This window comes from Diceros bicornis, chromosome 32, assembly GCF_020826845.1.
Source record: "Diceros bicornis minor isolate mBicDic1 chromosome 32, mDicBic1.mat.cur, whole genome shotgun sequence".
NCBI classification, from domain to species: Eukaryota; Metazoa; Chordata; class Mammalia; order Perissodactyla; family Rhinocerotidae; genus Diceros; species Diceros bicornis.
In genome coordinates this window covers 19363090-19374691 of record NC_080771.1, presented here as the reverse complement: position 1 = coordinate 19374691, position 11602 = coordinate 19363090, and the positions used below count along the sequence as shown (strand labels likewise).

At 58.6% G+C, this 11602-nt stretch overlaps 1 protein-coding gene across 4 annotated transcripts in view; it reads right to left on the bottom strand.

Moving 5' to 3' along the window:
- Nucleotides 1-11602, bottom strand: part of RIPOR1 (RHO family interacting cell polarization regulator 1) — a 42863-nt gene that overhangs the window by 5239 nt on the left and 26022 nt on the right. For 2 of the 4 annotated variants that reach the window (XM_058528038.1, XM_058528039.1), the window contains exons 1-12: nt 10625-10713; nt 2988-3114; nt 2717-2869; nt 2469-2547; nt 1737-1760; nt 1588-1641; nt 1292-1444; nt 1141-1204; nt 1003-1046; nt 796-921; nt 218-366; nt 14-143 (exon numbers count right to left, since the gene is read on the bottom strand). In XM_058528038.1, coding sequence (XP_058384021.1) covers nt 14-143; nt 218-366; nt 796-921; nt 1003-1046; nt 1141-1204; nt 1292-1444; nt 1588-1641; nt 1737-1760; nt 2469-2547; nt 2717-2869; nt 2988-3091 — 1080 coding nt within the window. In that variant the 5' untranslated portion in view covers nt 3092-3114; nt 10625-10713. Of the gene's footprint in view, nt 1-13; nt 144-217; nt 367-795; nt 922-1002; nt 1047-1140; nt 1205-1291; nt 1445-1587; nt 1642-1736; nt 1761-2468; nt 2548-2716; nt 2870-2987; nt 3115-10624; nt 10714-11602 lie in introns of those variants that run through there. The other 2 variants (XM_058528037.1, XM_058528036.1) reach the window with 1 other exon arrangement.

Here is an 11602-nt window from a genome sequence, read left to right as displayed (position 1 = left end):
GGCTGTGACTCACATAGAAGGCCTGTTCCCGAAGTGAGGGCGTGTCTGGTGGGCTCTGGCTATAGGTGGAGAAGCGCTTGGTAACTGTGGAGGCTTTGTTGACAGTAGAAGCGGCTGAGGGCTGGTCATCCTTGTCGAAGGGGCTGGGGAGAGAAGAGGCTGTTAGCAGGTGCCACAGGCCCCCTGCCTTGTCCCCAAACCCCTCAGCCCCACCAACCTCCATGTAACTTCCAGGCTGAGCTTGATGGTGCCGAGGTCATTGATGTCCACTGCCACAACCTGGGGCAGGGCAGCAAATAGGTCCTTGGTCTCGCAAGAGACGGTGCCTACAACTACGTGGTTGGCCAGGCCTTTCAGCTCTGTCACCTGTAGCCAAGAATGCATCATGGGGTCATGAGATCATGGGAGATCAGCGGTCTGAATTTGCATAAAGGTTATGTGATGGTGACAGGGTCATGGGGCCATGAAGAGCTTATAGGGATTGGAGTTCTCCAGGTAATGGGGCCATGGAGGCTTGAAGCAGCCTGGGAACATGGGGATCACAGAAGTATGAGTTTGTAAAGTCATTGATGTCGTGGGGGTCACAGCCTCATGGGGGTTCAGGGGGTCAAATATTTATAAGGTCAGAAGATCATGAGGAAATCACAGGATCATGAAAGTCATGGGGTCACACATTCATAGGGCCATGGAGGCAGGCAGGGGTCACAGGGGTAAGGGTCTCAGGGTCATAAGGGGTTCAGAGGATCATGAAGTCACAGGATCATGGTGTCCTGTGGTTCGGGGCAGAGACATCACCTTGATGGACAAGAATTCCGTGAGCAGAGGAAGAAAGACGGTTTCCTCACTGTCCCACACCTGCTTTCCGCTACCCTCAATGCGGCCCCGTAGTTTCCAGCGCTGACGCCCATATTTCATGCAGATCTAGGGAACAGACATGATGAGGCAGCCCTTCGTGTCATGTGTCACTCTGCCATCCCAGCCCTTCCTTGCACATCCTCATACCTCATACTGATCGCCCACACACAGTCTGGCGAAGCCGGCCAGCCCTGGGAGTGTGGGAGAAGGAGATGAGCCATGTTGAGGGATCTCAGGCATACATTTCCGTCTCCCCACCACCAGTCTGCTCCCACAACTCAGTACCTTTCATGCGGAGATGGAACTCGCCCAGCTGTGCCTCCAGCTCACTCTCCAGCAGACACATGCTCTGGGAGGGATGGGCAGGGACAGGAAGGGATCAAAAACCAGTCCCTTCTCACCAACTCTGCCATACCCTATGCCACCCAACCCTCACCTCTGTGTACTCTCGATGCCCCCGAGTGGCCTCAGCCAGGCTGTCCCGGGCCTCGCGGCTCCCTGGGGACCCAGTGCTGTAGGCACGGACCATGTTGTAGGCACCATCCCGGAGACGTCGCTGGACACAGTATGCCTCATACAGCTCGTCGATCTGGGCAGGTGAGTGGGGTGGCAGTGGGGGAATTGAGATTCACTACTGGGGCTGCTCACCCAGGGCCTAGCATCCTCCCATCTCCTTATGATATCCAATCCCCCACCCCACTCCGCATGCACACATGCATGTTGCGCATGTACCTTGCTGGCATGGAACTCCAGCCGTCGCAGGAAGCGTTCAATGGACTTGACTTGCTGGGGGAGAGGTGCATGAGGAGGGGTCTGAGGCCCAGGGCCCTTTACCCTCCCCATGCGCCAACCTCTTCCAACACCATTCTCTATACACTCACCTTGTCCAAGTCATACAGGAAGCCCTGCAGGAGGAGATGAGAGACGGCACTTAGGAGGTATAGGAAGTATTCGAGCAGGGGCACTTGCCCACGTAGACCCGTCTAGCTCCTCTCCTTCACAGCCTTCCTCCCCCTCACGTTACAGTCCACAGCCACTCCAATCAAAGCAGGGGCTGACCACCCCCCCCCTTCCCACATGCCTGGCCCTTGGTGGGTGCTGGTGACACAGATCTGGTCTCCGAGACCCCTCCAGCTCCCTCCCCTGGGATCCCTCCCCTGGACCACCCTCTTTCCCGCAACCCCTAGGAAGAGAGCTTTGTGTCTCTTCATGCATGGTTCTCTCTATTGGAAAACTCCTAGTCATCTTTCAAGACTCAGCAGAAGTGTTTCCTCCTCTGGGGAGCCCTGACCTCTTCCCCAGGAAGAACCATGGCTCTCTCTCAGTACCACTACAACATAATCTCCCGTTCTCTATGTCTACGGGGGTCCAAACCACCCCCCTGAAGCTCCCATGGGCAGGCACTGGGTCCCAGGCGGAAAGTGTGCACAGCTTGGGGAAGCTGAGGATAGAAACCTCCCCACTCTTTCCTGATATCCCCTTTTCTAGTCACACCTGGACTAAATCACTCCAGAAAACAGCTCTGATGTCACCCAGGGCTGGCCCTGCCCAGCCCCCCACACCACAGGGCAAAAGGCATTAGTCCAGGGCATCCTTGCCAACCCTTCACTCACCAGGCGGGAATTCCTCTTGGACTCCCTTATCTGCCCCTGGAGTTTGTCCTGCTCCTGTTGGTGCACTTCCAAGTAGGCCCTGGGGAAAGGGGTGACAACAAGAATTACCTTACCTTTCCAGCCTTCAGATGTCCACGGTACAGACAGTGGGGAGAGGGTGTGGGACTGGTGAAGGTTCCTACTAGCGGAAAGGGGATGGGGGCTTGGGGAGGGATCCTGGGACAAGGTGTTGAGAGGGAATTACTTACGTCAGGCCCCGCTTGAGTGCAGCGTACACCAAGTCCAGCCGCTCAGGCTGCGGGACTTTGGGGGCTGGGTGAGCCACGGAAAACATCCTGGAAACTCGGGAGAGCGCTGGGGGCTTCCGTGGGGGCCCCGGGGGACTGAAGGCCGGGAAGCTCCTGAAGAAGAGGCTACACTCAGCAAGGGAGGAGAAGGAGTCCCCCAAACCCTCACTGCACTCCCAGTCCCAACCCCGTCTGACTCTCTTGACCCCATTAGCCCCCCTCCGCTGCGTACCTGGGCCCCCGCTCGTGGCTGCTGAGGACGCCTGCGAAGGACTGGCTCCTATTGACCCGGGCGCTGAGCAGGCGGCGCTGCGGCCGCACCGACAGGGACATCATGGAATGAGTCCGCGCGGGGCTCCCTGGGGGTGGCGAGGACGGGTTTCCAGCGCCAGTAGGGCCCTTGAAGCCTCCACCCCGCGGCCCGGCCTCAGTATCTTAGTCCTGCCGGACACGGCCTGACGCCGGGATTCCAACAGCCCCGCCGGCCTTGGCGCTAATGACAGAGCGGCCACGGACGACTCGGCCTCGGACTCAGCGTGGCCTCCGCTCGGCCCCCACTTACTGCCGAGGTGCAGGCTCCGCCTGCCGCGGGGCAGGAAGGGGGGTCGCGCGGGGACCCTCTCCCGGCTGGGAAGCGGCAGGAAAGGGGCGGGACGCGCGAAGAATGTGCGGAAGCGCCTGTTTACCCGGGGGCGGGGCGCGCTCCCCGGCCCAGCCCCTGACCTCTTCGCCCCAAGTGGACCAGGAGCTCCCGCGCCCGCACCCCGCGAGGCCGCAGGAGGTCACGGGGCGGGGCGGGGTGCGCGCTCTCAGCCCAGCCGAGCTGCCCCACAGGCCCGACCTGCGCGGGTTTGGCTCCCGCGACCCACCCGCTCTGAGTAAGCTGCTCCCCTCCAGCCCCCACCGGCTCCCAGGCGCCCAGACATCAAAGCCCTCCCTGTGCCCCGAGCCGGGGGATTCCCAGAGTGGGGGGCAGTGCTGAGAAGTGCTCCGCCCCCTCCACTCTCCTGCGGCTCCGACCTGGAAACTGAGTCACAGACGGACACCTCTGCCCGCGCCCGTAGCGGGAAGGGATCCTCCGCAGACCTCCAACCCGCTCCGGCGAAACGCGCGTCCCTGGCCCCCAGAATCCGGCCCGCACCCACTGGAGTCAGCCCCGGAGCCTTCGCAGCCCCAGACGGGGTCCTACCTCTCTTCTTGGCGCTCATGGTAGGTCTGGGACAGCCCCCCACCCCCCGCGCTTGCCCCTCCCAGTGTCTCCGCCGGCCCAGGGCCACTCGGTGCCGGCCCGGCTGGGCTCCGCGCTCGCTCCCAGCGACTCTGGCTCGGGCTTCAGCTCCTCCCGGCGCTGCCCCCCGCCCAGTTCCTGCCGCCTGACTCAGCCCGCCGGGATGGGGCGGGACTGGCCGGACCAGGGGGGCACCGAGACCTTGTCCCGCCCGGTTTCTGGGCGGGGTGACTGGGGTTTCCCCTAGGGGAGGAGCCTGACGGAGGTTTTCTCGACTGGGGTCAGAAGTGTGGGTAAGGGGAGTTGAGCGGGGCGGCGGTGTATATGAAGGGATAAATAGAATGAGGACACTGAGTGGGGCCTGGATTGGGTGCAGTTAGCATGGGGGGCTCACAGAGTGGCTGTTGAGGGCTGCTGAGAGAGAGCTGAACAGAGGGCTGAGATTTGGGGTTCTGAGTGTGTGAAGGCTAGAGAGTGGGGGCTGAGAGAGTGGAAGGAAGGGCTAGGGGTGCTGAGTGGAGGGACTGTGCCAATGGAGAGCAGAGAGTCAGGCACTGAGCATGGGAGGCTGAGAAGAGAGAGGGGCTAAAAGTGTGGGGCTGGATCAACCCCATTATTATGCGTGGCTGTCCCCAGAAGGAAGCAGAGAAGGAACTGGGTGCAGTGTCCCACAGCCCCATGCACCACCCCCAGCCCTACACCCAAGGAGGGGGTGCTCAGTGTGGGCACTCCCTCTTCCTCCCAGGTCTCAGGGAAGAGCATCAGGTCCCACTGATCAACCAGGGTCTCCTCTCTATCAGAAGCTGCATCCTAGGGCAGAGGCCCCATTCTTATGGCTCCCAGCTCACATGGGCTGAATCCCCTTGGTGTCAGCCCTTTCCCACCCCCACTATTTCTTCCTTGAATATCCCTTGTTCATCTCCAGCCAGGATAGAGGCCACCAGGCCTAGGGTCCATTGGGCATCCCATCCCCTCGGAGGGGCTGGGTGCTCCCCCACTCCATAAACCTTCTTGCTCTTTGATGTTCAATTCTGCCCCACTGGGCTTACTTTCTCCCCATGAGGCTGGGGTGGGCCAAGGGGTCTGCATTTCCAGCAAGCCCACCACCCCCCTACAGATTCAGATGCAAGATGTCCAAGGACCCCAGTTTGAGAAATGCTCTCCTGCCCTTCCTCCTTGAAGACTGGGTGCTGTGCATCCTACACTGGCAACTATGCATTCTGGTAGATTGCCCACCCAATATTGGCCTCTCTGCTCCCTGCAGCCACCCCCCACAAGAATACCCCGGCCTTATCACCTGGCTCTGGAATGCCCCTTTCCTAAATCATAACTGCATTGACCACACCTTCAGGCTCTCTCCATCACCCCCATCTCACCTGCCTTCGACCTCAGACCTCTTGCGGCCTCAGCTCATTTATTAAGCTATCCACTGAATGAAAACCCTGTGCCAAGCATGTGCCAGTCACTGGAGATACAGCCTGGAATTGCACAGACAGCACCCTGCACAGAGCTCAAAATCCCCCTCTGTTTCCTTTCTCTCTGCTAGCTCTCTCCCACCTTTTCTTCCCTACCTTCCCTGCACACCCTTCTCCCCAGCCTGGATCCACAGCCACCACTCCATTGCTCGCCTGCTGCTAATATCCCTAGCACTCTGGGCTTCTCTCTTACCTGGCAGAAACCAACTCTGGGCAACCCAACTCCCTGCTTCTCTGCACCTGCACACAGGCTGGTGGGAGCTGCCAGAAGCCTTGGCACGGCAGCTGGGTTGGAACCACAGAGCAGTTCTCAACCTCAGCCAGGCTCTCGTTTCCCACCCAGGAAATCCTCATGTGTGGCCCTGGTCATCTGTCTCCCTTCTCACAGAAGATGAGTGTTTCAGATTTTCTCCACAAGCTTCAAACAAGCTCAAGTCACTCCCACATAAAAAATGAAAACAACCCTGGAAACTATCCAAATGCCCACCAGTAGATAATGGACTGCTATACAACAAAAAGAATGAACAATATACAACTACATGCAACAATATGGATGAATCCTACAGATATAACGTTGAGTGAAAGAAGCAAGACTACAAGAGAGGATATATGTACGATTCCGTCGATATGAAGTTCAAAAACAGGCAAAACTAATCTATGGTGATAGAAGTCAGAATAGTAGTTACCCTTGGGCAGTAGTGACTGGAAGCGGGCACAAGGGGGCTTCCAGGGTGCTGGTTATGATCTATTTCCTAATTTAGGGTCTATTTCCTGATCCTATATGGTTGTATTCCCTTGTGAAAATGTATCGAGCTATACACTTAGGACATGGGCCCTTTCAGTATGTACATTTCAATATAAAGTTGACTTTAAATAAATAACTACAAAAAGAAATGACCCCAAGTCTCTTTCTAGCTACCCCACCCCTCACCCTATCTGGCCCTTTCAGAGCCAAGTTTCTTGAAGAGATGTCTACCTCCATTTCCTCTCTACACCCACCCACTCCTCTTCCCATCCTGGTCCACCTTCTGTACCCACCACTCCCCTGACTGGTCTGGACAAGGTTACCTGTGATCTCCCTGTTGCTGAATCCAGAGTCCAGTGTTTAGTTCTTATCCTGCTTAATCTCAGTAAAGCTTTTCACTGTGTAGTTCTCTTCCTCTTCCTTGAGCCTTTCCTTTTCTTGAATTTCAAGAGGAAACATGCTCCTGGGTTTCCACTTCTCTCTCTGGCTGCACATCTCGTTTTCCCACAGAGGATCTGTCTTTCTCCCCATCCCCAAATGAGCCTCATCCTCCCTGCCCTTGGGCTGTGTACATCTCCCACAGCTTCATGCCATCTAAATGTTGCCAGCTTCCTTATCTCTTCCTCGCCCAAACCGCTCTTCTGAGCACCAGGCCTGTATATCTAACTGTCTGCTTGATGCCTCCCCAGAAGCTGCGTGACAATTGGAGTGGGCTATTAGGGATGTGCTGAGTTTGAAGTCTCCAAACTGAATTCACCACGTTCCTCCTCAAACCTGACTCTCCCTGGTGTTCACCTCTTCATGACAGCCCCACGATCTATTTACCCAGTCGTTCAAGACAGAAACTAGGAGTCATCCTGGGTACCCCCTACATCCACTCAGCCACCCACTCCTGCCATCTCTGGAATCTGCCCCCTCAACTCTACCCCCATAGCTAGAATTCAGGTCCAAGTCGTCACCAACTCTCACCTAGAACCCTACAGCAACTTCCTCATGGGTTCCCTCTCTCCACTCTAACCCACAAGGATCCATTCTTTATTCAATAACAACATTGCTCTTAAAATTCCAGTCACCTGACAATGCCAAAAACTGTCCTTTATCAAGTGCATTCTATATGCCAGGCACTGTGCTTAATTAACAAACAACATCTCATTTAATTCTGGCAACAATCTTATGGGGTAAGTCCTATTAGCCCCACTTCACAGATGAGAAACCTGAGGCTAACTGGCTGTGACTTTGGGCAAGACATTTCTAAACCTTTTTGGGCTTCAGATACCCATCTATTAAATGAAGATGTCAATAATAATAAAAACAGCAACTATCTCACTGGGCTGTTGGGAGAATGAAATGAGATACTTCTCTCTATAGGGAGTGTTCGGGGAAGGGAGAATTGTATGTGGGGTAGGGAAGTTGGGGTGGACACACTACCTCATTGTAAGCACACAACAGATATTAACTGCTGTTACTAATAATTACTAATCTGCCCAGGATTACACAGCTGGTAAGTGGCAGGGCCAGGATTCAAACCCAGGCGATCCAACCCTAAGACTCGAAATCTTTAATATCCCTCTATTCTGACTCTTGTGAAACATCCATGGGTACCCCCCTGCCCCAAGGATAAAGTCCAGACTTTCTAACGTGACCCACAAGACCCTTCAGGCTCTGTCCCTTTCCTCATATACCTTCAACTACTCCTCCCCTCATAGTCCCCTGCTCCCCCTATAGTCTTTCTGTTCTGGCTCTTCAGCATTTAAACAGCAGCCCCCACTGCTCCTATACCCGCTTCCCACTACTCTCAGCCTGACCAGCTCCCTCTCCTTTTTCAAGTTGTACCCTATAACTTCTTCCTCCAGGAAACCTGCCCTGGGTTGGTCCCCCTTTTAGGCGCCACATAGCTTCCACCCTGAGACCACATAACTCTGTTGTCAGTTCTCCTTTAGGGTCTGTCTTCCAACCAGACTGTGAACTCTGGGGGCTGGGGCCTGTCTGCCTGGATCACTGTTGTACCCTCTGGGCCCTGCACCAGGGCAATGAAGGAGGGCTGAGTATGAGTAGGGGGCTGAGTAAACTGGGCTGCCCAGACACAGGAACAGCAGATCCTGAGCTGTTGGAGGGGTAGATTTCAAGTCTGTGTCCACTTCAACTCCCCTACCCCACATACAATTTTCCCTTTCCTTTCCCAACTTTCTGATTATATCAGCAAGTGGAGTTCTACTCCCTTGGGATGGGGCAGGGTGGGGGTCCTCTGGGATTCTGGAACTGAATGGATGGGCTAGACTCAGTAGGCTGACTGTCCCATTAATTTTCTTTCTCTGACTGGGTCTCTGCTGCCACCAACCCCCTAGTCCTATACTAGGATGTATAACTGTTGGTCCAGACTCTCCCCAAATGACCATCAGAATATCCATCTGAGTGATCATTTCAGGAGGTGGATAGGCAGGATCTCCCCTGCTGGGGGAGTGAGGGAAAGAGCTGAATCCCTTGAGCTAAGGGACAGGGTCCACCTCAACTGGTGAGGGCTGGCTGATAAGAGCCAGGGGACTCTCTAGACTCATGCCAGCCCTGAAATCTGTTCTGGACATGGGAAAGAACCCAGGTCCCAAAGGTGATGGGGCCTGCAGCACAGCCAACTCTGGGCAGCTGGGAATGAAACTCTGGCCACCAGCAGGCTCCAGATCTCGCGACCCCCAATACCTTCTACAAGACAAAACTGGTGCACTTGTGTGGGGCAGGAGGTCCCGCCACCTGTGTTGCCCAGCTCAGTGGTATGTCAGGCCAGCCGCCTTGCCGGGAGTCCCTGGCCCAGCCCCGCCCCGCCCCGCCGCGGGGCGGCCCAGGACCGAGGTAAACAGGCGCTAAAAATAACCCGGGCCAGGGGCGGCTGCAAGGGAGAATGGGGTCCCTCCTGAGCCTGCCCCTGTCTCCACGGCAACTGCCCCAAACCCGGCTGCTGACGTCATGCCGCAGCTGCGGGAGCAGGGAGGGAGGGGGGCGCGGCGCGGCCTGGGACCCCCCACCCCGGAACCGCGCGGAGGCGGCCGGTTGGCCTCACTTCCTGCCGGCCCCCTCCCTGGTCAGCTGGTCACATTCCCCGGCCGGCCGCGCGCTGGAAGCCTGGTGGCCTCCCCCGGGCCGGTCCTGGCAGGGGCGCGAGTCCGAGCTGCAGCGAGGGGCGGCCGTGACTCAGCCGCGCCCTCCCCGCCTGCTTTTCCACCCGGGGAGGACCCAGCCCGGCGCCCTGCATGCTCCCCTCACCCACACTCAAGTCCAGGCTCCTCTCTCCCGCTGCTGCCCCACCGGACCCAGGGCAGCTAAGCGGGGCCTCCTTGTGTCAATGGAGTATTTTGCACCCCACTCTCCAATTCTCATCTTCCTCTGCCCTTCCCCTCCATACCACGAAGGTGGATAGTGTAGTGGCAAGAATTCAGATCTGAGTCTAACCCCCACCTCTCTCCAAACCAGCTGTGTGACCTTGAGAATATTACTTAACCTCTCTGGGTCTGTTTCTGCTTCTGCCAGATTGTCATAAACCTCCTTAGAAGGCTTTGCCAGCGTGAACGCTGCAGGCCCCACAGATGGCTGCCAGGGCACCGTTATTGTTACATTAGACTGTACACAGTAGGTGCTCAGCCAGGCAGCCTAGACACGCATTAGGAGCAACCCAGTAGAGCTGGCTGGGAAGGGTCAGTACCAGAGGCTGGACTCAGGCCTCAGCGGGGAGAGGAGAACAGAAGGTGCTGAGGCCAGACTTAGCTGGACCCCTAGCCCTGGTGAGCAGACCCCTTCCCCAAACCAGTTCTGCAGAGTGCCCACGCCTGGCCCCTTGCAGAGACCCCACACCTGCCTTCCATTTCTAGGGACAGGGTCTGTTCCCCGCCGCGCCAGGTTTGGGCGAAGAGCCTGGCTCCAAGCCAGCTCGGCCACCTTGGGCTGGGCCCCAAAGCGGCTTAGGCCAGCGGGTGGGGCCAGGAAGATTAGCTCATCTCGCAGGCCAACCTGCACTCCTCGTCGCCCCCTCCCCATTCCCAGCTCAGCGTCCCCCGCGGCGAGGGCATGGGGGGGCTCCCGGAGAGCGTCGGTGCCAGGGCCCAGGCTGGCGCCGAGAGCCGCCCTGAGGCCTGGCCCACCCCCGGGCACCGGCCGCCTAGGCCTTGCTGTGGGAGGGAAGGAGGCAGCGCCGGGCGCAGCAGGCCCGGGGGCGGCGGCTTTTGTCGGGCGAAGCCGCGTCCTCTGCGCCCTGGGGGGAGGGGAGGAACGACAGCGCGCGGCCTGGGTCCCGGGGATGGGGCGATGCGGGACAGGGCCGCAGCTGGGGCAGCAGGTCCGGGGCCGAGCGGGCGGCGCTGGCGGAGGAGGCACTGGAACCGCCGCGCCAGCCCTCCGCCCGGACCGCGGCCCCCGGAAACGGCGGAGACACTCACATGGCTGCGCTGGGCTGCGCGGACCTCGCGCTATCCGTGCGCTTGTCGCTGCCGGGCCTGGTCGCGCAGCGGCTGCCGCTGTAGCCGCCGCCGGCGCCTGCCTCTCCCTCTGCTCGCCGCCCGCCGCCCAGCCTCCCCGCTCCTCCCCCGGCCCGCTGGGCCCCACCCCCTGCGCTCCCGTGGCTCCGACGCCCCGGGAGGCGCCCAGGGCTCACCCCGCCCTCCCGGGTAACGGAGCAGGCCGGTGGCCGGTGGAGTCCACCAGCTTGCGGGGAGGCGGGACCCTGGAGGACGCCAGGGCGGTGGGAGTTCTCCGCGCTCAGGATCCACCGGAATAGGGGAGCTTTCCGGGAAACACTCGCAACAGAGGCAGTCCCATTCCTTCCCACGCAGACCCCAAAACCGGGTGCGTCACAGAGCCCCGCTTGCCTGCCCTCTCCTCAGATTCCGTGGGTTCTAGAGACCTTTCAGGCTCCCCTCTCTGTGACCGCCTGAAACGTCCTGGAGCGGCCACTGCTGGGTTGGGTTGGTGGAGCAAAGGATCAGGGCCAGTTTCTGGGAAGGGAACAGAGAAGCCCGAGTCCAAGCCAGTCGGACACCTTCTGGGTCCAGATGCTGCCCCTCAACCCTGCTTCCTTGGCCAGCCTCAGTTTCCCTGCCGTGAGGGCAGGCTGCCCTTACTGCCACCGTCTGGCGGGTAAGTCTGGGCTCTTAGCCTTGCCATGCCTTCACCACTCATTGGGTAATGGTTTCTGGGGAGTCTCAGGCCTTGCTCTCCCAGCATGAGAGAGGACCCTGGCAGGGTCTGGGGACCCTAGGCTTGGGGCACATGTTGGCCAAGGGGGCCAGAGCCTAATCTTTTCCAGTGAGGGGGCTGGAATAGTGACTCTCACCTAAAGTGGGTTGAGGTGGAGCTGAGAGCTGAGCTCACACTGGGGTCAAAGGACCAGCTCCTCTCCCCCACCCCTGCCATCAATA